The sequence below is a fragment of the Oncorhynchus masou genome, chromosome 14, assembly GCF_036934945.1.
Source record: "Oncorhynchus masou masou isolate Uvic2021 chromosome 14, UVic_Omas_1.1, whole genome shotgun sequence".
NCBI lineage: Eukaryota > Metazoa > Chordata > Actinopteri > Salmoniformes > Salmonidae > Oncorhynchus > Oncorhynchus masou.
In genome coordinates, this window is record NC_088225.1 from 1,528,904 (window position 1) to 1,554,374 (window position 25,471).

Consider the following 25,471-nt stretch of genomic DNA (forward strand, 5'->3'; position numbering starts at 1 on the left):
AGGGTTACCTTGGACATACAGATTGCCTCCACTGAACATCGGCATCAATAGGATCACAATGAGCTTCACCCCGTCCCAACTCATATATACACACCCCATGTCAAAGGCTGCATGGTGCACTGGTCAAAGGTAGAGTAGAATATTAGGAATAGGCTGCCATTTCCGATTTGCCTAAATGGATTTATCATAAACTATTAAATCGGTGAGAAACCTAAATCTCGCATGAGTTACAAAAGATTGTTTGCCCTAAAACCTGAAAAATCCTTTGGGAGAGCTGTGAATGTAGCCTTGCTACACAGCTTGATGTAAACATTGCAGTTACCTCCTACTCAGCTATCCCATTCTCCCTGGAGCAATCTGTCTCAACTGGAGACTGCCCGTGTCATGTCTCATGGATCACTCATCCGAGTATTTTGGTTTATAAATGCATTTATTTTACCTCAGCATTATATGGATAGTCGGGAAGGATGAAATGAAGCCTACACACTAACGCTGAGTAAAGATCAATGTACGTTAGAATGGCAGATATCTCCCACTGAGATGCAGTTACTTAGGGCAAAAGTGGCCACTCAATAGACGTGTGCTGGCAGTTTGCTTAGCTTATCAACCTCTGTGTCTCCTGTTGGGTCACTAATGTCGAGGCAGCTGCTAATTTGTTGCTCTCGATGGTATCCTGGGAATACATCCAGGAGGACAAATGGTGGAGTTCAGCGGTTGTTCAAATGTTATCATGAGCCATCAGCGATCTGTGAAGCAAAGCCTGAAAGGACCGAATGTTTTTCGTTCTGCTTTTTTTTCCATCAACGACAAGGTAGGGAGAACCAGAGTAGTGCTAACCTCAGACACACAAGCACGTGTTATTGACTAGCCTTCTCTGATGTTCTAGAAGAAGTGCTGTTACTCAAGCAGTAGGAATGAGAGTAGAAAGAAGTGGCGCTTTATCCATACCAGTCAGCCGCGGCCGACTTAACATTCCTATCTAGTACAGCTCTCCTTCACACTCACACAGTGGCTAATGACCTAACTGATATTAACCAACTGCACTGTAATCATGATGAGGGATTAACCTTCTCTCTTCTCCAAAATCTTCTTTTAATAACTCCTATGCTGCTGGGAGACCCCTTGAAGCAATTACACACAACCCTGACTCTAATGACAGACTTAGAGCCTGCTGATAGGGGAAAACCTAGCCTAGCCAAAAACAAAGACGCACTCACCTTGTGCTATCCTCACTAGCAGGGAGAAAATGGATCTGTCGGGTATCTAAGCGTGTAATCCTGAGTAAAAACCCCATGTGTGAAAAGACTAAGCAATACCTGGATTGTGGTGGTAGTTATGGTGTATTTGTTGAATATTCCAGAGTCCGGACGGAGTCATTTTGTAGTGTGTTTCAAAGCCACTAGACCCCACAATCTGATGGACATATTGAATGTCATGGCATGTATTGAATCCCATGAAAACTAAGTGGTGGTCAGAGTAAAATGTTCTCAGAACCTCCCTGCAACCTAAAAAGAAACATTCCCAGAACAGGCAAAATTTTCACTTCAAATCTCAGAACGTTTTACCGGTCAGAAAACATATGGCTTCCTTCCCACAACCAGTGTGAAACCAAAAACATATAGTCCTATAACACATGATTCCACATGTGAAAGGTTATGAGATCACTTGTGAAAATCCACATGTGAAACATCATCACATGAGAAGCGTTCCAAAACCAGATTGAAATGTCACATTTGAAATCCTGTGATTTCCAGCGACTTCATAGCTTTACATAATTGCCTTCTCTTAAAAAGGGGTTATTTTGAAATGTTAATGGTTTGACACTCATGGCAGGCTGTGTGTAAGATTGTCAACCTGTCAGGACAATAGGCTAGTTTTATTTTTAACTCCCACCCACGCACAAGAAAAAGAGCAGGCCAAACTCCCAGCCTAGCCTATACTACAGTAATCACCTCTAACCTTATGGGAATAAATGTGAAACTCATATTTGCGTAGATCTGACATTTACCCACAGTAACCTGTGAATAATTATAGAGTAGAGCAAAACGGTACAAAGCCGCATACTGTTATTAGACCAACACGGGTTCTTAAACTTTTCCAGCCTAGGACCTTTTCCAAAGGGCTGGAGTACAGAGGCAAGACAAAACAAATGTGGAACTGTCCCAATACTTTTGAGCTCACTGTATGATATAAAACATATGATTAGAATGGAAAGTCCAGGAAACTGCAGTAATATTGAAAGTTTTATGTCATACAAAGTAACGCCATATCTCTTATGAAATTCTGGAATTGGTTACCTCAGTGAACTGAAGGTAGCTATTCATCTCAGTTTGCATCTGTTGTTCTGCTAGTTTTCTTCTGAGTTATCGTTTATATTCATTCAACTCTTCACCTTTTCACACATATTACCGCCTTCTTCTTTGTTGTCATTAAATTGACAACAGTAATAGACAAAAACACTCAGTGGAGGATTATAGGCACTAGCATTGGAGTATACACAGTCACACACATTCACTTACACATGCATTCAGTAATGCCACATTCTCCGCCTTGGTTGGCATTTCTTTTAAATGGATCCATTTAGCTTCCCAATCTAGGTTTCCATCCAATTTGTGACAGATTTTCATGCGGATATTCTAAAATCAACATAAAGATGCAAATTTCCCCACCAGAGCTGTGTTTCCATCAAACTGACTTGTTGCAGATAAAAAGCAATGCTTCTTGACATAGGGCACATAAAAACACTTAGTCATATAACTTTTTATTTACAGAACAAAACCAAAAGTTCTATGTGTTTCCATCCTAGTTTTGGCACAAAAAGTGCAATAAACAGCAAATGTGCCCACTTGGCACGTACAGTTGAAGTCGGAAGTTTACATACACCTTATTCAAATACGTCAGTTTTTCACAATTCCTGACATTTAAGCCTAGTAAAAAATTCCCTGTCTTAGGTCCGTTAGGATCACCACTTTATTTTAAGAATATGAAATGTCAGAATAATAGTAGAGAGAATGATTGATTTATTTCAGCTTTAATTTTTTCATCACATTCCCAGTGGGTCAGAGGTTTACATACACTCAATTAGTATTTAGTAGCTTTGCCTTTAAATTGTTTAACTTGGGTCAAACATTTTGGGTAGCCTTCCACAGGCTTCCCACAATAAGTTGGGTGAATTTTGGCCCATTCCTCCTGACAGAGCTGGTGTAACTGAGTCAGGTTTGTAGGCCTCCTTGCTCGCACATGCTTTTTCAGTTCTGACCACCAATTTTCTATGAGATTGAGGTCAGGGCTTTCTGATGGCCACTCCAATGCCTCAACTCTGTTGTCCTTAAGCCATTTTGCCACAACTTTGGAAGTATGCTTGGGGTCATTGTCCATTTGGAAGACCCATTTGCGACCAAACTTTAACTTCCTGACTAATGTCTTGAGATGTTGCTTCAATATATCCACATCATTTTCCTTTTTTATGATGCCATTACATTTTGTGAAGTGCACCAGTGCCTCCTGCAGCAAAGAACCCCCACAACATGATGCTTCACAGTTGGGATGGTGTTGTTCGGCTTGCAAGCCTCCCCCTTTTTCCTCCAAACATAATGATGGTCATTATGACCAAACAGTTCTATTTTTGTTTCATCAAACCAGAGGACATTTCTCCAAAAAGTACGATCTTTGTCGCCATGTGCAGTTGCAAACCGTAATCTGTATTTTTTTTGGAGCGGTGGCTTCTTCCTTGCTGAGTGGCCTTTCAGGTTATGTCGATATAGGGCTCATTTTACTGTGGATGTAGATACTTTTTTACCCGTTTCCTCAAGCATCTTCACAAGGTCCTTTGCTGTTGTTCTGGGATTGATTTGCACTTTTCGCATCAAAGTACGTTCATCTCTAGGAGACAGAACGCGTCTCCTTCCAGAGTGGTATAACGGTTGCGTGGTCCCATGGTGTTTATACTTGCATACTATTGTTTGTACAGATGAACGTGGTACCTTCAGGCATTTGGAAATTGCTCCCAAGGATGAACAAGACTTGTGGAGGTCTACCATTTTTTTCTGAAGTCTTAGCTGATTTATTTGGATTTTCCCATGATGTCAATCAAAGACACACTGAGTTTGAAGGTAGGCCTTGAAATACACCCACAGGTACACCTATTGACTAAAATTATGTCAATTAGCCTATCAGAAGCTTCTAAAGCCATGACATCATTTTCTGGAATTTTCCAAGCTGTTCAAAGGGACAGTCAACTTAGTGTATGTAAACTTCTGACCCATTGGATTTGTGATACAGTGAATTATAAGTGAAATTATCTGTCTGTTAACAATTGTTGGAAAAATGACTTGTTTCATGCACAAAGTTGTTGTCTAACCGAATTGCCAAAAGTATATTTTGTTAACAAGAAATTTGTGGAGTGGTTGAAAAACTAGTTTTAATGACCTGTATGTAAACTTCTGACTTCAACTGTAGCTCTACATTTACATTTACATTTAAGTCATTTAGCAGACGCTCTTATCCAGAGCGACTTACAAATTGGTGAATTCACCTTCTGACATCCAGTGGAACAGCCACTTTACAATAGTGCATATAAATCATTTAAGGGGGGGGGTGAGAAGGATTACTTATCCTATCCTAGGTATTCCTTGAAGAGGTGGGGTTTCAGGTGTCTCCGGAAGGTGGTGATTGACTCTGCTGTCCTGGCGTCGTGAGGGAGTTTGTTCCACCATTGGGGGGGCAGAGCAGCGAACAGTTTTGACTGGGCTGAGCGGGAACTGTACTTCCTCAGTGGTAGGGAGGCGAGCAGGCCAGAGGTGGATGAACGCAGTGCCCTTGTTTGGGTGTAGGGCCTGATCAGAGCCTGGAGGTACTGCGGTGCCGTTCCCCTCACAGCTCCGTAGGCAAGCACCATGGTCTTGTAGCGGATGTGAGCTTCAACTGGAAGCCAGTGGAGAGAGCGGAGGAGCGGGGTGACGTGAGAGAACTTGGGAAGGTTGAACACCAGACGGGCTGCGGCATTCTGGATGAGTTGTAGGGGTTTAATGGCACAGGCAGGGAGCCCAGCCAACAGCGAGTTGCAGTAATCCAGACGGGAGATGACAAGTGCCTGGATTAGGACCTGCGCCGCTTCCTGTGTGAGGCAGGGTCGTACTCTGCGGATGTTGTAGAGCATGAACCTACAGGAACGGGCCACCGCCATGATGTTGGTTGAGAACGACAGGGTGTTGTCCAGGATCACGCCAAGGTTCTTAGCGCTCTGGGAGGAGGACACAATGGAGTTGTCAACCGTGATGGCGAGATCATGGAACGGGCAGTCCTTCCCCGGGAGGAAGAGCAGCTCCTTCTTGCCGAGGTTCAGCTTGAGGTGGTGATCCGTCATCCACACTGATATGTCTGCCAGACATGCAGAGATGCGATTCGCCACCTGGTCAACAGCTCTAGCCAACAGCTCGCAGATACAGCTCGAAGGGTAGATTAGAAGGTTATGGATAAGACCAGGATTATTTTTGTTTTTCAACTGGCAGCTAATTATGGATAATCATGTCCCTACCATACAAATTAAGACCATCAATAGTTATTGGAAAGGAGCATTAAGCTCATTACCGTGCACTTTCACCACCCTGTGAAGTTAATAATAAGCTAATAAACTGTGCATGCTTTGCCAATTCGCAGTGGGAGGACCGCACAACATAGCATAGCGTGAATGCAAGTTTACTTCAAAATGATGGTAGTATGTCAATATGTGCAGATAAAAGTGTTTCTACTGCAATTATCACATTTTATTTCACAGACAACAAAAAAATAGCCCACATATTTGGTTTTGTCAACAAATTAGATGTTTCCAGCAGGCTTGAAATGTTTTATCCAACCAACTTTACTCTGATAAAAAGGTGACATGGAAACCTGATTACAGCCTCTTATGTGTGAAAGGCTTCCAGTCTTTGAGAAAAGAGCGGGAAAGTGATTCCTTTTTCCTTTTTTCCATGAAATCACTCCAGCACTCCCATACTGCACTCAAACTGTCAGGCAGCTATTCTATCTATAATCATGAATATACAGTTATCATTTTTATTTTATTTTTTATTTTATTTTTTATTTCACCTTTATTTAACCAGGTAGGCTAGTTGAGAACAAGTTCTCATTTGCAACTGCGACCTGGCCAAGATAAAGCTTAGCAGTGTGAACAGACAACACAGAGTTACACATGGAGTAAACAATTAACAAGTCAATAACACAGTACAAAAAAGGCGAGTCTATACACATTGTGTGCAAAAGGCATGAGGAGGTAGGCGAATAATTACAATTTTGCAGATTAGCACTGGAGTGATAAATGATCAGATGGTCATGTACAGGTAGAGATACTGGTGTGCAAAAGAGCAGAAAAGTAAATAAATAAAAACAGTGTGGGGATGAGGTAGGTGAAAATGGGTGGGTTATTTACCAATAGACTATGTACAGCTGCAGCGATCGGTTAGCTGCTCAGATAGCACATGTTTGAAGTTGGTGAGGGAGATAAAAGTCTCCAACTTCAGGGATTTTTGCAATTCGTTCCAGTCACAGGCAGCAGAGTACTGGAACGAAAGGCGGCCAAATGAGGTGTTGGCTTTAGGGATGATCAGTGAGATACACCTGCTGGAGCGCGTGCTACGGATGGGTGTTGCCATCGTGACCAGTGAACTGAGATAAGGCGGAGCTTTACCTAGCAGTCAAAACTGTTCGCTGCTCTGGCCCCCCAATGGTGGAACAAACTCCCTCACGACGCCAGGACAGCGGAGTCAATCACCACCTTCCGGAGACACCTGAAACCCCACCTCTTCAAGGAATACCTAGGATAGGATAAAGCAATCCTTCTCACCCCCCCCCCTTAAATGATTTAGATGCACTATTGTAAAGTGGCTGTTCCACTGATGTCAGAAGGTGAATTCACCAATTTGTAAGTCGCTCTGGATAAGAACGTCTGCTAAATGACTTAAATGTAAATGTAATGTAAATGATTTGTAGATGACCTGGAGCCAGTGGGTCTGGCGACGAATATGTAGCGAGGGCCAGCCGACTAGAGCATACAAGTCGCAGTGGTGGGTGGTATAAGGTGCTTTAGTGACAAAACGGATGGCACTGTGATAAACTGCATCCAGTTTTCTGTACTCCCTAATAAACACTCAAGGCTCTATTCGCAGACATAAACAAGTGTCTTTACTGTGTTCACACCCCTACTGTACACAGTCGTCATCCTCTGTGACACAATTCCTTCAATTCCACAGCCAACTGTGTGAAGTGTTCCAATGGACCCTGCAGGGTATCACATGATAAGACAAAGTGAAAAGATAGAGCTGCTTGTTACTCTAGTTCTTTAGAAGCGGGTGAAAAAACAAACACGTTGGCTTGAAATAAATATACTGGCATCTACATGTGTACAGCTTCCCAGCCTGTGAGAATGTGATAGGCGTCTTACATAATGCCTGCGTGTTAGTAGAATCATGGATACAAACATTATGCCTATGAGCGTTAATTGTCATAATCATAAACACTTTCCTGCTGAAGAAAAAGAATGTTGTTCAAGATGTAGAAGCTCTATGGAGCACACCGTGTCATGAATATAAGTTTAGAAGGGGAACAACCCAAACTTAGACTTGGATCTTTTCAGCATACTTAAACCAGGGAGCCAAAGAACATAGTGCTGCTTCTCCTTTGTAAACTAAATTATTAGTGAGAAAGGGGTCTGTAACACGTATCCTTTGATACATCCAGTCAACGGTTGGGCTTCTAATGAGGTTAATAAGATCCGAAAGCAAATAAGGAAAGTAGTTCTCATCATGTCACTGACTTGCTATTCGAGAATACAGGGTGGTCCTCATGGTGTAGCACAAGTTTTAACCCCATGGCATTGTCCCAACACTGTCCTCCTCTTCTCCTTGGTTACCACAATTTGGAAGTATGGGATAAATATTTGAATTAGGTGAAAACAATTCAATGGAAACTCACTTAACCTGCCAGTTAACGATAAGTGGTATTCAATCAAACTGACATTGCCGATTATGTAGTTTCTGCCCTGAAATGTTTCTTTAGTCAACAATTACACCATCAGACCAACCAAAATCAATGTTTATTTTCTCTCTTTTTCTCCTTCTCTCTCTTGCCTTCTGTGCTATCCTCTCAGGTGCGTTCTGCGGTTAGGAAGAGATGGCACCGCTGGCAGGACAAGCATTCAATCAGGGCTCGAGTGGCGCGCGCCATGTCCATCCCCACGTCGCCCACGAGGGTCAGCTTCCACAGCATCAAGCAGTCATCGGCTGTTTGAGGACCAACAAAACTCTGCTTTGGCTGAAAGCCCCCGTCTAACCTCTCTCCGCCAACCACCCCTCCAACATGTCCACCACAGCAGAGCACCTCTTTCCCCTCTTCTCTCCAAACCAACCGAGGGAAACAGCTACCGCACCGTGATGGTTCACACAGGGTACACTTGGTCTGTAATACCAACCTCACAGACCCCCTCCCAGGGGAGCGGTGACCTCTTTAGTCTCTCGCCTGCTGATATATTGAGGTACGTTCGCTCAGTGCGTTCCCTCCGAAAGCTACGAAGGCTCATGATGACAATGACCAAAAAAAGTAATGTCAGGAGCTGACTTTTTGCCAAAAGGCAGCACAGGGTATTGGTACAATCCCTGTGGCGTTGGCAGATTCAGTTGAGAGGTGACGTTTGATGTCAGATCTATTTTTTTCACCTGTTCGTCAGTAAATTTATTTTTCTCTTATTGTTTTTTTAATTCTGCAAAATCCAGAAGTTGGAGTCCATATGAATGGAGTTGGAGTCCATAACAAGACTTTGAGAGTGGGAAGAAAATGGTACTGGGACACGTGCTTGTATCAGTGTCAAATACATGATCCCTGTTGGACTGACCTGTTCAAGATCATAGACACAACCATTTGATTCTTGTTCCTTTGCATGTTTTTATTTTCTGTAGAAACATTTCTGAACTTTGAGTTGGCTATGCTTGCTGGCGCTGCAAAGGGAATGACTGCCATGGACCATTCATTTCAGGTCTGTCCAGACTGCTGTCTCTAGAAAACATTCTCCCTTTCCTTCCTGCTGTTTTTCTGATGGATCTTCATGGAGACCCTGTTCCGATGTGAAATCTTTGGCCTCCATTGAAGATGGATGCCTTCCTCATTATCCTTAAAGCAACAACCAAGGCATTGTGCATGTGGAAAAAGGGGATGTGACGTTATCCAACACTGTTGCTAATGTGAAGGAACTGTGAAAATTGGTACCCACTTGTCAAAGTAATGTTCTGTTGAGTGAGGTTGTAAAAGGTGTTCATTTTCAACTGGATAAGCACTCCTTTTTGAAAGCACTTTTATTTATTTCAAATTCCCAAATTACCTGCACTGTAGTAACACAACTTTATCATAGCATTGTTAAAAGCGAGATTGGGAGAAATGCCAATTATTCATTTTGTTTTTAAAGAATTGGGCTAGATATGTTAAGGTCTGAGAGGAACATGGATGTTTTGGTTGATTCATCTCTACAACTTGCGTAACTTATCTGTACTAAATCCAGTGGGTACTGGTAATACATGTTCCTTTCATCTTGAGCCATCCATTATGAAGGACCATAAAAAATCTGATCCTCATTCCAGAACATAAAACCATTTATCAGATATTGTCATGCACATAGCACAACATTATTTTTTTGAATTACACATTCATAAGTCAAAGTAACAAGGAAAAGATGAACACAAGGTCTGGAAGATGATTGAGTGAATGTTGACTTCTTGTGGTTTGTTCTGACAAAGGGGAATAGCGTGATGCATATTCAGATAGACATTATCTAGACAGGACCAGTCTCAAATGTATTGCAGTAAGATTCACCTCTCTCCCTCTCTCTCTCTCTGAAAAATATTGTGGGAGCCCTCCCAAAAAGCTTGTGAACTTGAAGCTTCAATCTCAGGGTTCAGAGAACCAGTTGGCTTCCACACACAACCCCACACAGCACAGGATGAAAGCAATTCAGACCAAAGTGCTACTTGGTGTTGTGAAGATAGCTCGTCCCAGTAGGTAGAGCTGTGAGAGGACTGTGAGAGCTATAATGGCCACAGGGACTTCACATCTGCCTCTCTCTCTCTCTCTCTCTCTCTCTCACACACAGACCAGCATGGTCCGCTAATTAGCTGTACCTGCAGGGAAGTCACAGCTAGTTTAGCTGACAGCTAAGAGTCAAGGGACAATTCAGGAAAGAGAGAAGAGTACCAAAGCCTGTATCCTGACACTGTTCTCTGCTGCGCAACATCTCTATGAATGAGCAAGTGAATGAAATGAAAGGGGCTTTTGTGGTATAGATAGAGGCAAGGATGGAAACTGGGACCAGCTGGGATTTGACTTAAAATGTTCCCCTGGCATAGCCTTGGGAAGTAGGGGTGCTGAGGTTGCTGCAGCACCCCCTAATAAATCTACATTTAAAAAAGTATAACAAAAACAGTGAAAGCACCCCCCCAAAACGTCGTCCTGCGGCCATGCTCCTGGGCCATAGTGCACAAACAGGGACAGAAAAAGGGATTGTTGATTCACAGATTGTCAGCTGTGTTCGTTGTTTTGATGTTTTTCTTAAGGGTTTGAAAGGCATAGAGGGCTGTTTTTCATGTATTTGTTCATACAGACCTTTGTGTTTTTTTGGAACACAACTATATGCAGTATTTTCAACGTCATGTCAACTCAAAAATTCTATGTGATGTTTAATCAACGTGGAAAACTGATTGGATTTGCAAAAAGGGATTTAGGTATTTTTGTCACCCAACCTTTAACCTAAATCCAATGATAGGGTGACATTTTTGGTTGATTTCACGTTGAATTCACGTTAGTTGACAACTCAACCAAATTAAAATGAAAACTAGATATTGAACTGACATCAATACAGTGGGTATTCAGTTGAAATGCATCCTGAAGTGCTAACTGATATTAAAAACACCAAAAGAAATGAACTATTTGACACATAAACCTCATGCTGACAAGTCATCGAAATCCAAAGTGACGCACCCTGTCACAAGACGCTGTGATTATTTTGCAAAGTCATAAACAAAGCCAACCCTCCGTTGCCAGATATGTCTATAGGCAACAACAAAAAATTGGTTGATCTGAATCCTTTTTTTCTTCCCGGACCCTTTTGATCACTGGCATAAAGCAGTCAGAATAAAATGTGTGATTTCATTGGCAATGTTGTTTACAGATCGCTTTCAGTGATAGTTATAAAACGTATTGTCAGACAGATGTATCCTATTCGCTGAAACAAATTATCACAAGAATCACAGACTCGGCTTCATCTATGTCTGCCTGTCACCTGTGGGCTCTGCTTTGTTACCCAGTCAGGGATGCTACGGTCATCTAACACACACCATGTACTCCTAAACAGCCAGGATACATAAGGTTATTACATGCATTAGATTCGTCTGGAATGGAATTGCCAATGTATGATAGTGTTATGCATTCCAATTCCAGGTATCTGCCTCTGTCATGAAACTATGTTACCTCATAACAAAATGATTTACCCTGGAATTCAAAAGCCAGTTCAGTTGGTTCTCTGTTATAATGTTCCAAGGACCCTGTTCTACATCACTGTTTCCAGATTTTGGGGACTATTCTGAACACATATTCCAGTTATCGTAACCAGATGCTATTGAAAACCTTTTCAATCAAATGCAGTATTTCAGTATTATGTAGCAAATGGACGTTTTGGCTATGTTCCTTCCCTTTCCAGGAAACAGGAAGATTTTCCTTATTATTATGAGTGTCTCTCAAAGTGTGTCGTAGTCAGCATACTTCTCCAATATAGTAATTACATTGAAAATGGCTCTCATTATCCAGTATACAGTATACAGACGGCTTCATATTGAATTCCAGTTATTTGCACGAATGCTATTAGTGTAGTCAGCTGTCATACCACTGAGTGTCAGCAACATCGGTGTGATCAAATGTTTTCTTGTTTTTCTTTGCCATTCCCAAAATAGTGTGTGGTTACAAACATCCTCCAAAGACACAAGCGCAGCTCTCTAGTCAATAGGCTGTTCTTATTTCTTGCCCTATTTCTTCATTTCAATAAGAAATGCTGCTGCCCTTTCTCTTTTTTTATTGTTTTGTATTGTGCAGAGGGGTCTTGTCCGATTGCTCTCGATGCAGTTATAGTTACTATAACAACGATGTAAGTAAGTGTTCTTTCTCGGGTATGTACGTTGCGTTTGTCTTTTGTGAAGGTCTAAGAAGCGAAAACATTTGTATTTATTTAAATGTCACAGGATTGTATATTTATCACATGATTTAAAGGGTACAGCTTTTGTTGAAGTACACAGGCCAACATTACCTATAACGTAGATTGATAAATACATCTAATTATGTCCACAATGTGTCTACTTAAGATTTTTGTAATGATGAAAGGTGCGATACGTAGGTTGATGTCATTTTTTTTCACTTTTGTTTGTTATGTTTGATAATGTTGCAATTCAATTTTCTTTCCTCTTTCAATGTCCAAGAAGGAAAAATTATATTTATTATGTTTTATGAATCTACTTGTTCAATGTTGGAAAGCGTTGAGAAATTGTACAGAGTTTGTAAAATAAAATACATAGCAATCTAATAAGAGAAATGTGGAGAGAGTTCAAAATATATGGAAGTGCTACTACATAAATTGTGCATTAAAATGTTTTTTAACAAACCAAAAAAATCTGTCCATTCCTCTCTTCCATATGACATAACTTCTCACTGAAATCATTGTGTAATAACATTTTACATAATATTACATTTTTCAATTCAGAAAAGATACAGCAAGTTATTCTGAGTGACAATGAATGAGTGATACCACAGAGTGTAATGGCATTCAATAGAATATACTTGACATGAGTGAGATGTTTCACAGATTCTTGTAGTGGCTGGGGTTATATATGAAGATGTACAGAGCCTTCAGAAAGTATTTACACCCCTTTACTTTTTCCACCTTTTGTTTGTGCTACAAGGTGAGATTAAAATGTATGTTTTTGTCATCAATCTACGCAGAATACTCTGTAATTTCAAAGTGGAAGACAAATTCTAACATTTGTAAAAATAAAAATATATCTTGATTACATAAGTATTCAACTCCCTGAGGCAATACATGTTAGAATCACCTTCGACAGCAATTACAGTGAGTATTTCTGGGTAAGTCTCTAAGAGATTTGCACACCTGGATTGTAAAATATTTACACTTTTTTTTCTTCAAGTTGGTTGTTGATTATTGCCATAGATTTTAATGCCTTTTTAAGTCAAAACTGTAACGAGGCCACTCAGGAACATCTATTGTTGTCTGGGTAAGCAACTCCAGTGCATATTTGGCCTTGTGTTTTAGGTTATTGTCCTGCTGAAAGATGCATTTTTCTGTTGGAAAGCAGACTGAAAAAGGTTTTCCTTTAACAGTAGCTCTATTCTGTTTATTTTTATCTTAAAAACAACTTCATAGTCCTTGCTGATTACAAGCATACACATAACATGATGCAACTACCACCATGCTTGAGTTAGGAAGGATGTCTGTATCTTTGTAGTGACAGGGTGTTTAGATACACCATCTAAAGTGTAATTAATAACTTCACCATGCTCAATGTCTGTTTTTTTATGTTTACCCATCTACCAATAGGTGCCCTTCTTTGCAAGGCATTGGAAAAAGTCCCTGGTTTTGGGGGTTGAATCTGGGTTTGAAATTCACTTCTCGATTGAGGGACCTTACAGATAATTGCATGTATTTTTGGTATGTGGTATTTTTTTAGGATCCCCATTAGCTGTTACAAAAGCAGAAGCTACTCTTCCTGGGGTTCACACAAAACATGAAACATAATACAGAATGATATAATACAGAACATCATTAGACAAGAACAGCTCAAGGACAGAAATACAGTGGGGCAAAAAAGTAATTAGTCAGCCACCAATTGTGCAAGTTCTCCTACTTAAAAAGATGAGAGGCCTGTAATTTTCATCATAGGTACACTTCAACTATGTCAGGCAAAATGAGAAAAAAAATCCAGAAAATCACATTGTAGGATTTTTTATAAATTTATTTGCAAATTATGGCGGGAAATAAGTATTTGGTCACCTACAAACAAGCAAGATTTCTGGCTCTCACAGACCTGTAATTTCTTCTTTCAGAGGCTCCTCTGTCCTCCACTCGTTACCTGTATTAATGGCACCTGTGAACTTGTTATCAGTATAAAAGACACCTGTCCACAACCTCAAACAGTCACACTCCAAACTCCACTATGGCCAAGACCAAAGAGCTGTCAAAGGACACCAGAAACAAAATTGTAGACCTGCACCAGGCTGGGAAGACTGAATCTGCAATAGGTAAGCAGCTTGGTTTGAAGAAATCAACTGTGGGAGCAATTATTAGGAAATGGAAGACATACAAGGCTGATAATCTCCCTCGATCTGGGGCTTCACACAAGGTCTCACCCCGTGGGGTCAAAATGATCACAAGAACGGTGAGCAAAAATCCCAGAACCACACAGGAGGACCTAGTGAATGGCCTGCAGAGAGCTGGGACCAAAGTAACAAAGCCTACCATCAGTAACACACTACGCCGCCAGGGACTCAAATCCTGCAGTGCCAGACGTGTCTCCCTGCTTAAGCCAGTACATGTCAAGGCCCATCTGAAGTTTGCTAGAAAGCATTTGGATGATCCAGAAGAAAATTGGGAGAATGTCATATGGTCAGATGAAACCACAATATAACTTTTTGGAGAAATCTCAACTCGTCGTGTTTGGAGGACAAAAAAAGACTGAGTTGCATCCAAAGAACACTATACCTACTGTGAAGCATGGGGGTGGAAACATCATGCTTTGGGTCTGTTTTTCTGCAAAGGGACCAGGACGACTGATCCGTGTAAAGGAAAGAATGAATGGGGCCAGTATCATGAGATTGAGTGAAAACCTCCTTCCATCAGCAAGGGCATTGAAGATGAAAAGTGGCTGGGTCTTTCAGCATGACAATGATCCCAAACACACCGCCCCGGCAACGAAGGAGTGGCTTCGTAAGAAGCATTTCAAGTTCCTGGAGTGGCCGAGCCAGTCTCCAGATCTCAACTCCATAGAAAATCTTTGGAGGGAGTTGAAAGTCCGTGTTTTCCAGCAACAGCCCCAAAACATCACTGCTCTAGACGAGATCTGCATGGAGGAATGGGCCAAAATACCAGCAACAGTGTGTGAAAACCTTGTGAAGACTTACAGAAAACGTTTGACCTCTGTCATTGCCAACAAAGGGTATATAACAAAGTATTGAGGTAAACTTTTGTTATTGACCAAATACTTATTTTCCGCCATAATTTGCAAATATATTCATTAAAAATCCTACAATGTGATTTTCTGGATTTTTTCTCTCAATTTGTCTGTCATAGTTGAAGTATACCTATGATGAAAATTACAGGCCTCTCATCTTTTTAAGTGGGAGAACTTGCACAATTGTTGGCTGACTAAATATTTTTTTTGCCCCACTGTACATACATGTGTGGGGTACCGAGATGAGGTAGTCATTCAAAAGTCATGTTAAACACTGTTATTGTACACAGAGTGAGTCCATGCATCCTATTATGTGACTTGTTTCAAAAATATTTGCTCTTGAACTTATTTAGGCTTGCAAAGGGGTTGAATACTTGACTATGGACATTTCAGCTTTTCCTTTTAAATTAATTTGTAAAGAAATGTAAAAACATAATTCCACTTCACATCATTATGTGTAGGCCAGTGACACAAATTCTAATAAATTTGAAATTCAGGCTGTTACACTACAAAATGTGGAAAATGTCAAGGGGTGTAAATACTTTCTGACGGCGATGTATCCTAAAGATCCTATAATTAGGGCCCTGTGTTTTGTGCAATCATGGGAATTCCTGGATATGAACCATTTATTTAGTTTTACTCAATTGAGAGACTTTTTGCCCCCTTTGTGTAACGCACTTCTATGAGCAGTGGGTGCGGAGTCAGGTGCAGGGAACAGAGGGTAAAGGACAATTGTTTTTTATTCCGGCGCAGGAAAATGGTCACGCCTAAACACCAGGCGCATAACAAAGACCTGCCCAAAAACAGGACCCAACCAGTCCGGAGAAAAACAAGAGAATCGCACAACCACCAACACAAACAGAGGAAATAAGCCCGCACAAAAGCAGGCGGGCATCACCAGCCTAAATATCCCAACTTTAACCTAAACAAGAAACAGGTGTAACCAATAAGACAAAACCAACAGAAAAGGGAAAAGGTGTCGGTGGCAGCTAGTAGACCAGTGACGTCGACTGCCGAACGTCGCCCGAACAGGAAGAGGAGCCACCTTCGGTGGGAGTCGTGACACTTTGCATACACCTACGTATATCGGTCCGCTAATACAGACAATTGAATGCGCCCTACTTATGTCAGAAGGAAAGATATATAAACAATATATTTTAATTACTATTCTACATTTTTTTTCAGGGGGTACTGCAGAACCCTCAGCACCCGTACCTGCAAAATGCCACAAGTTTTTTTTTTTGTGACTCTTTTGAAAATCGAACACATTGTTCCAAATAAATGCTTGCACGCAATTTGTCATACGGTCAAACACCATCCTCAGACAAAATATTTCATTTTTTGGTGCAATTCTCATTACTGGATGAGGCTCAAATTACAGTATAAAATCTTACTATACCAAGGGATTGCGCGAAATACACGGCCCTGGCTATAATACATGCTCTATATGTTTACTGAACAAAAATATAAAAACGCAACTTCAATTGACTTCTCCTTTAATATACTTGTCCTCATTCAATCTCTTTGAAGATAACCTGATTTCTTGATGGTAGATATATATACTGTGTAAATACAGTCAAGAGATAAGGCTTAATGCCCCACAGAATTTTGTTTTTCTGTGCTGCCATGGTAACTGGTGGACACATGTCACTTTATCTGTACTGTATGTACAGGACATTCATTGCTATCATCAACGCATGACTAAGAAGAAGATCAGAGATTCTTTGATCCCTTCCACATGACAAGCAAAACATGTCTGTTGATATGGCAAGCCCATACATGCGCATTTAAAGCTTGAATCTGTAGTTGCAACATCCATTTGTGTACTTATAAATGAATGACATACCCTTTTGATTCTTGAAGAATATAACGTGATGAATGCCTCATGAGCTAAGTTCAACTGTCGATCCCCGACAGAACCCAAAATATAAGCGTACTCCAATGTTTGTAAGCAACTTAAATAAAAACAAAACACTTTACAGCCTCAAGACATAGTTAAAACTATAATTTTGATATCGTAAATAGTCAGTTCTTGCTTCCATAGCTCTGTCTATGAATTTTAGAGTGGCTACGTTTCTCCAGGCCCATCCCTCAGCATTTTACCAAAACAGAGGCACGGTATCCCTTTCGTTATTGTTTCAACTGCAGATTCTAGCTTAAAGTAAGTAAAGTAATTAAGCCTTGTCCAAGCCGGAGCAATCCATACATGCACCTTTACAAAGATACAATACTTTGTTTTTGAAAGCCCTTTAGCTTTAGCTTGTGACCCCTTTACATGGTAGAGATTCAAATGCTTTACTCAAACCCCCGCCAGCAAAATCCAGAGGGTTTAATGTGGATGAGAGAATCTCTGGCTAAGGAGAAGAATAGAAACTGACTAAACACATCTACCTCACAGCGGCTCAGTTGAGAGAGCCACGGGTCAAGCCAACGTCAAGTGAGAGCATTACAAGTTATTCAAGTTGTGTGGGTGTGTTTTTGTTCTAACTAACACTTCATAGTTACATAGAATTTTGCTTAAGGCATTTTATCCTCATTGTGTTTCTTATTACAAACTATTCAGCCCAGATGAGGGCTGAGGGCTTAGTTATGTAGTCTGCTTCCATTGAGACCGCTCCCTTGCATCACTGTGATTCTATAGAGCGAAATATGTCTTTCTCTGAACACATTACAGCTTCTTAGAAGAGGTCTGGGTTCAATAACACAGAGCATTATTAACTGAAAGCAGACATGTAAACAGGGAAAATAGATTACACTAAGAGTGTGTACCCCTGAAAGTTATGCTATCTTCCACCTCACCAAGACGATTTCCAAGTCAAACTTAATGGACTTGGCTCCTGTGTCTGTGGCAATGTTGTTCTGTCAGACTTGAATGTACGTTCATGCATGTGTAGACGTGTGTGTCCCTTAAGGAAAAACCATGTGTTTTTGGAACACTTCTCATGTGAAACCATGTGTTTTTGGATCACTTCAAGTGACATTTTTCAGGTGAAAACATGTGTTTTTGGATCACTTCAAGTGACATTTCATGAAGTTTCAAATATTTTCTTTCACTTGGGGATAACAATTTGTGATGCCCTGCAAATAAATCAAGTCCTTATGATACACACATTATTTGTACATATTTGACATACATTGTGAATGTTTATTTCTACATAAATTATTACTCAGCCTGTGCTTACTTGGGATTTGAACTCACAACGTATTGGTTCATGGCATTCCGATATCCTTGCTACTCCCACCATGTCTGTGTCAATAAATGATTTCAGCTGTATTCTTAGACTTTGGACTTCAAAGTAAATATCAGTTTATTTAAAAATACAAATCAAGACAAACTATTATATTTGTCATATGCCCCATTAGACAACTATACAGAAAACCCTAAAATGTCTTAAATAAATCTATTAAATCAATGATGAGACAATAGATTAACTGATGACTAAAATAGCAATGCAGCTGGAACTCTTTTGCTAAGTGCAGAGCTGTATTTTACAGTGGGGCAAAAAAGTATTGTCAGCCACCAATTGTGCAAGTTCTCCCACTTAAAAAGATGTGAGAGGCCTGCAATTTTCATCATAGGTACACTTCAACTATGACAGACAAAATGAAGGAAAGAAATCCAGAAAATCACATTGTAGGATTTTTAATGAATTTATTTGCAAATTATGGTGGAAAATAAGTATTTGGTCAATAACAAAAGTTTATCTCAATACTTTGTTATATACCCTTTGTTGGCAATGACAGAGGTCAAACGCTTTCTGTAAGTCTTCACGAGGTTTTCACACACTGTTGCTGGTATTTTGGCCCATTCCTCCATGCAGATCTCCTCTAGAGCAGTGATGTTTTGGGGCTGTTGCTGGGCAACACGGACTTTCAACTCCCTCCAAATATTTTCTATGGGGTTGAGATCTGGAGACTGGCGAGACCACTCTAGGACCTTGAAATACTTCTAATGAAGCCACTCCTTCATTGCCCGGGCGGTGTGTTTGGGATCATTGTCATGCTGAAAGACCCAGCCACGTTTCATCTTCAATGCCCTTGCTGATGGAAGGAGGTTTTCACTCAAAATCTCATGATACATGGTACCATTCATTCTTTCCTTTACACGGATCAGTCGTCCTGGTCCCTTTGCAGAAAAACAGCTCCAGAGCATGATGTTTCCACCCCCATGCTTCACAGTAGGTATGGTGTTCTTTGGATGCAACTCAGCATTCTTTGTCCTCCAAACACGACGAGTTGAGTTTTTACCTTTTATCTGACCATATGACATTCTCCCAATCTTCTTCTGGATCATCCAAATGCTCTCTAGCAAACTTCAGACGGGTCTAGACATGTACTGGCTTAAGCAGGGGGACACGTCTGGCACTGCAGGATTTGAGTCCCTGGCGGCGAATTGTGTTACTGATGGTAGGCTTTGTTACTTTGGTCCCAGCTCTCTGCAGGTCATTCACTAGGTCCCCCCGTGTGGTTCTGGGATTTTTGCTCACCGTTCTTGTGATCATTTTGACCCCACGGGGTGAGATCTTGCGTGGAGCCCCAGATCGAGGAAGATTATCAGTGGTCTTGAATGTCTTCCATTTCCTAATAATTGCTCCCACAGTTGATTTCTTCAAACCAAGCTGCTTACCTATTGCAGATTCTGTCTTCCCAGCCTGGTGCAGGTCTACAATTTTGTTTCTGGTGTCCTTTGACAGCTCTTTGGTCTTGGCCATAGTGGAGTATGGAGTCCGACTGAGGTTGTGGATAGGTGTCTTTTATACTGATAACAAGTTCAAACAGGTGTCATTAATACAGGTAACGAGTGGAGGACAGAGGAGCCTCTTAAAGAAGAAGTTACAGGTCTGTGAGAGCCAGAAATCTTGCTTGTTTGTAGGTGACCAAATACTTATTTTCCACCATAATTTGCAAATGAATTAATTAAAAATCCTACAATGTGATTTTCTGGATTTTTTTTCTCAGTCATCGTTGAAGTGTACCTATGTTGAAAATTACAGGCCTCTCTCATCTTTTTAAGTGGGAGAACTTGCACAATTGGCAGCTGACTAAATACTTTTTTTGCCCCACTTGTAGGTAAGGGGACTTCTGTAAACTCTCACGTATGAAATTGCATTTTCACATGTGAAAAACTTTCACATCTGATAATCTAATTTCCACCATCATATGTGGAAATCAAATTTTCAGTTTTACTTGTAAAAAAAATTAAAATGGTATCACTTGTTGAAATGTTGCATCCCCATGTTGTCACATTTAACATTAGATCAGGTTTTCACATGTGCTCAAATGTGTAGCTTTATTTTATCACGTTGCTTTTACATTTTGACATACAATACCAGTCAAAAGTTTGGACACACCTACTCATTCCTGTTTAAAAAAAAAAATTATTACTATTTTCTACATAGCATAATAATAGTGAAGACATCAAAACTATGTAGTAACCAAAAAAGTGTTAAACAAATCAATATATATTTCATTCTTCAAAGTAACCACCCGTCGCCTTGATGACTGCTTTGCACACTCTTGGCATTGTCTCAACCAGCTTCAACGAGGTAGTAACCTGGAATGCATTTCAAATGACAGGTATGCCTAGTTAAAAGTTAATTTGCGGAATTTCTTTCCTTCTTTAATGCATTTCAGCCAATCAGTTATGTTGTGACAGGGTAGGGGTAGTACACAGAAGATAGCCCTATTTGGTAAAAGACCAACTCCATATTATGGCACGAACAGCTCAAATAAGCAAAGAGAAATGATGGTCCATCATTACTTTAAGACTGGAAGATCAGTCAATGCGTAAAATTTCAAGAACGTTGAACGTTTCTTCAAGTGCAGTCGCAAAAACAATCAAACGCCATGGTGAAACTGGCTTTCATGAGGACCGCCACAGGAAAGGAAGACCCAGAGTTACCTCTGCTGCAGAGGATAAGTTCATTTGTCACACCCTGATCTTTCACCTGTCTTTGTGCTTGTCTCCACCCCCCTCCAGGTGTTGCCCATCTTCCCCATTATGTTTGTCTGTTGCCAGTTCATTTTGTTTCGTGAAATGTGCCAGCATTTGTTCCTCTGCTCCTGTCTGTTCTTGTCCTTCCGGGTTTTGACCGTTCTGCCTGCCCTGACCATGCCTGCCATTCTGGACCTTTTGTACCCTCTCTGGATTTACTGACCTCTACCTGCCTTTGACCTGTCATTTGCCTGCCCATGTTCTAGAATTAAACCTTTGTTTTTCGACCCTGTCTGCATCTGGGTCATACCTGAATCCTGATAGTGCAAACTGGCCATGACTGACCCAGTAGACCAGCTCCACAATGCTGTCTCCCTGCAAGGAGCCACCATTAGAAGACACAAGGAGTTACTTCAAGGTCTTATGGAGGGACTCAAACCCCTGACAAAACGTCATGACCAGGCGTTTGATACCTTGCTGGAGCAATACTGAGGATTCCCCACTGGGTCACACCCGTGATCTCCCAGCCTACCCCAGTGTCCCGAGAACCCCGCTTACCTCCTCCAGAGCACAACACTTGAGATTCCCGGAACATGTCAGGCTTTTCTCTGCCAGTGCTCCCTCATTTTCAAGCTGCAGCCTTCTTCGTTCCCCTTGGACCACTTGAGGATAGTGTACATCATAACGCTGATGTCCGGGAGGGCACTCGCCTGGGCCACGGAGGTGTGGGAGCAACAATCAGCCGTCTGCCTCAGTCTGAAGTTTGTGGGGGAGGGTTGGAAGGTGTTTGATTCTCCGTTGTCTGGGAGAGAGGCTACTCACAAGTTGCTCCAGCTACGTCAAGACTCCCGTAGTGTGGCAGACTATGCAGTGGATTTCCGCACGTTGGCAGTTGAGGGTGCTTGGAACCGGGAAGCGCTGTTCGATATGTTCCTACACAAAGTATTGGAGGAAGCAAAGGATGAGCAAGACAATCCAGTTCCTGCTCATTAAGTCTCCTCAGGTTCCCGTGGTATTAGGATTCTCCTATCTCCAGCGACACAATCCCCTCATTGACAGGTCTGCCAGTGCCATCATTGGCTGGAGCCCGTTTTGCAACACCATTGCCTGAAGTCAGCGCAGCCTGCCCCAGGACATCTTCCTGGGGGCTCGGAAGCAGCCCTGGACCTCTCCACCATTCCCACGGAGTACCAGGAACTCCGGGAAGTGTTTAGTAAGGCCCGGGACACTTCACTGCCGCCGCACGGACCTTATGACTGCGGGATTGAACTTCACCCAGACACTCCGCCACGGGGACAACTGTACTCTCTGTCGGGTCTGGAGACCAAGGCTATGGAGACCTACATTGAGGACTCCCTAGCTGCTGGGTTCATCTGTCTTTCTGCCTCCCCCGCCAGCACAGGTTTCTTCATTGTGGAGAAGAAGGACAAGACCCTGCGCCCGTGTATCGACTACCGGGATCTTGCTCCCATCTTGGTTCACCCTGACCCGTCCGGTCAGTTTGTGGTGGAGGCCGATGCTTTGGATGTCGGAGTGGGGGCTGTTCTGTCCCAGCAGTCTGCCCTGGACCTCAAGTTAAACCCCTGCGTATTATTCTCCCACCGCCTCAACGCCATGGCGAGGAACTACAATGTGGGGAATAGTAAGCTTCTAGCGGGGAAGATGGCATTGGAGGAGTGGAGGCACTGGCTGGAGGGGGTGGAACATCCTTTCCTTTGTGTGGACCGACCACAAGAACCTGGAATATCTCCACACCGCCAAGCATCTCAATTCCAGGCAAGCTAGGTGGCCCATACTGCTCACCCAGTTCAACTTCTCCCTCTCATTCATGCCGGGATCCAAGAATGTCAAGCTGGATGCCCTGTCAAACTGCTATAGCCCCATGGCTACTACCCTGGAACCTGAGACCATCCTTCCCACCTCGTGCCTGGTGACGGCACTCAGCTGGGGAATAGGAAAGCAGGTTCGTGAGGCACAGCGTTCCCAGCTGTACACTGTGGGGTGCCCAGATAACCGGATATTCGTTACTGATGCAGTCCACTGCTCGGTCCTGAAGTGGGCCCACTCCTCCAGGCTTGTCTGCTACCCGGGCTCCCATCAGACCTTGACAGAGTTTTTTTGTGTCCTACCATAGTTCCTGATGCCTCCACATTCGTCGCTGCTTACAGGGCTTATGCACTGAACAAAACTCCTCTACAAGCTCTGGCTGGTCTCCTCCGACCTCTGCCTGTCCCTCACTGTCCTGGTCTCACATCTCCCTGGACTTTGTCACGCGTCTCCCTCCGTCTGATGGCGACACTGCTATCCTCACCGTAGTGGATCGGTTTTCCAAAGCCGCCCACTTCATTCCTCACCTCAAGCTACCCTCTTCCAAAGAGATGGCCCAGCTCATGGTGCAGCACGTCTTCCGGATCCATGGACTGGGGTCCTCGGTTCTGGGAGGCGTTCTGCACCCTCATTGGGTTGTCGGCCAGCCTGTCCTCCGGGTTCCAACCCCAGTCCAACGGCCAGTCGGAGCGAGCCAACAAAGACCTACAGACCACTCTGTGCTGCCTGGTCTCCACCAACCCCACCACCTGGAGCCAGCAGCTTGTGTGGGTTGAATACACACGCATCACCCTTCCCTGCTCTGCCACTGGCCTATCACCCTTTGAGTGTTCCCTGGGGAATCAGCCCCCGCTCTTCCCTGAGCAAGAAGAAGAGGTTGACATACCTTCGGCCCAGATGTTTGTCCATCGCTGTCATCGTACCTGGAGGAAAGCCCGGTCGGCCCTCCTCAAGACCACCTCCAGATATCGACGACAAGCGGAAATCTGTCTTTTGGTCTGAGTCCAAATTTGAGATTTTTAGTTCCAACCTCTGTGTTTTTGTGAGACGCAGAGCAGGTATGATCTCTGCATTTGTGGTTCCAACCGTGAAGCATGGAGAAGGAGGTGCTTTGCTGGTGACACTGTCTGATTTATTTAGAAATCCATGCAGACTCAACCAGCATGGTTACCACAGCATTTTGCAGCGATACACCATTCCATCTGGTTTGTGCTTATTGGGACTATCATTTGTTTTTCAACAAGACAATTACAAAACATACCTTCAGGCTGTGTAAAGGTGATTTTACCAAAAGGGAGAGCGATGGAGTGTTGCATCAGGTGACCTGGCCTCCACAATCACCCGACCTCAACCCAATTGAGATGGTTTAGTATGAGTTGGACCGCAGATTGAAGGAATAGCATCCAACAAGTGCTCAGCATATGTGGGAACTCCTTCAAGACTGGTGGGAAAGCATTATTGGTGAAGCTGGTTGAGAGAATGCCAAGAGTTTGCAAAGCTTTCATCAAGGCAAAGGGTGGCTACTTTAAGAATCTAAAATATATTGATTTGTTTAACACTTTTTTGGTTACTGAATGGTACTGTGTGTGTGTGTGTGTGTGTGTGTGTGTGTCTAAAAGAGAGAGAGCGAGCGAGAGAAAGAAAGTGAGAAAGAAAGCAAGCACACACACAATGAGGCTTTGTTGGACCTTTATGCCCATGAGACATAGCAGGTTAACGCTTGTCCTGATTTAATCTAGGCCATACTCTCACCAAGCCGAGCCAGCACACCCTCACCCCAATATATCTGCTGTCTGCCAGGGCTGTTAGACAGTGATGCCAGGGGGGACACAGTAAAATGATTGGTAATGAAAGCAAGACACACTGTGCAGGGTTCAGAGAACTGACTTTACCTCAAATTAAGCACATGGGTATGACATGTACTGGCTCATGGGGGTGAATGAGAAAGTCAAATATTCCATGAAATATTATATTTGGATTTAAAATAGAAAGGAGAAACTGCTATGATTAACATTAAACATGGATTTATAAACCAACTGTTATTGTTAGACATTTAAAGATCTTTAAGGTGAAAAAAAATAATGTTGTTCATCCCAAGTTGTTGGGAATTATGGTACTTCCCTGCTCTTTCGTATTCACGGTAAACAAGTGGTGATAAAACGTGTAAAGTGAGTGTTTTGTGTGTGAAAACAGTTTAATTGGTCAAAACAAGTGAAGGAAACGAATACAGTAACACATAGCGTTCATATAAAGTGTGTACAGGCATGTTTCATATCTTTGGGACAAGTACACAATTATTTGGTCATGTTTTGGCCCCACGCAACAAACATTTCTAAAGACATGTTTACACTTTGTTATGATGGGTGATAGAAAAATTATATTTAATCCATTTGGAATTCAGGCTGTAACACAACAAAAGGCTGTAACACAACAAAATGTGGAA

The 25,471-nt window shown here is 42.2% G+C and overlaps 1 protein-coding gene across 1 annotated transcript in view; it reads left to right on the forward strand.

Moving 5' to 3' along the window:
* The window catches only part of LOC135553939 (corticotropin-releasing factor receptor 1-like), a 168,794-nt gene extending 156,106 nt beyond the window's left edge, over positions 1 to 12,688 (forward strand). The window contains exon 14 of the mRNA XM_064985886.1: positions 8,144 to 12,688. Within this exon, the coding sequence (XP_064841958.1) occupies positions 8,144 to 8,284 (141 nt within the window). The 3' untranslated portion in view covers positions 8,285 to 12,688. The remainder of the gene's footprint in view (positions 1 to 8,143) is intronic.
* Positions 12,689 to 25,471: the final 12,783 nt, after the last annotated feature.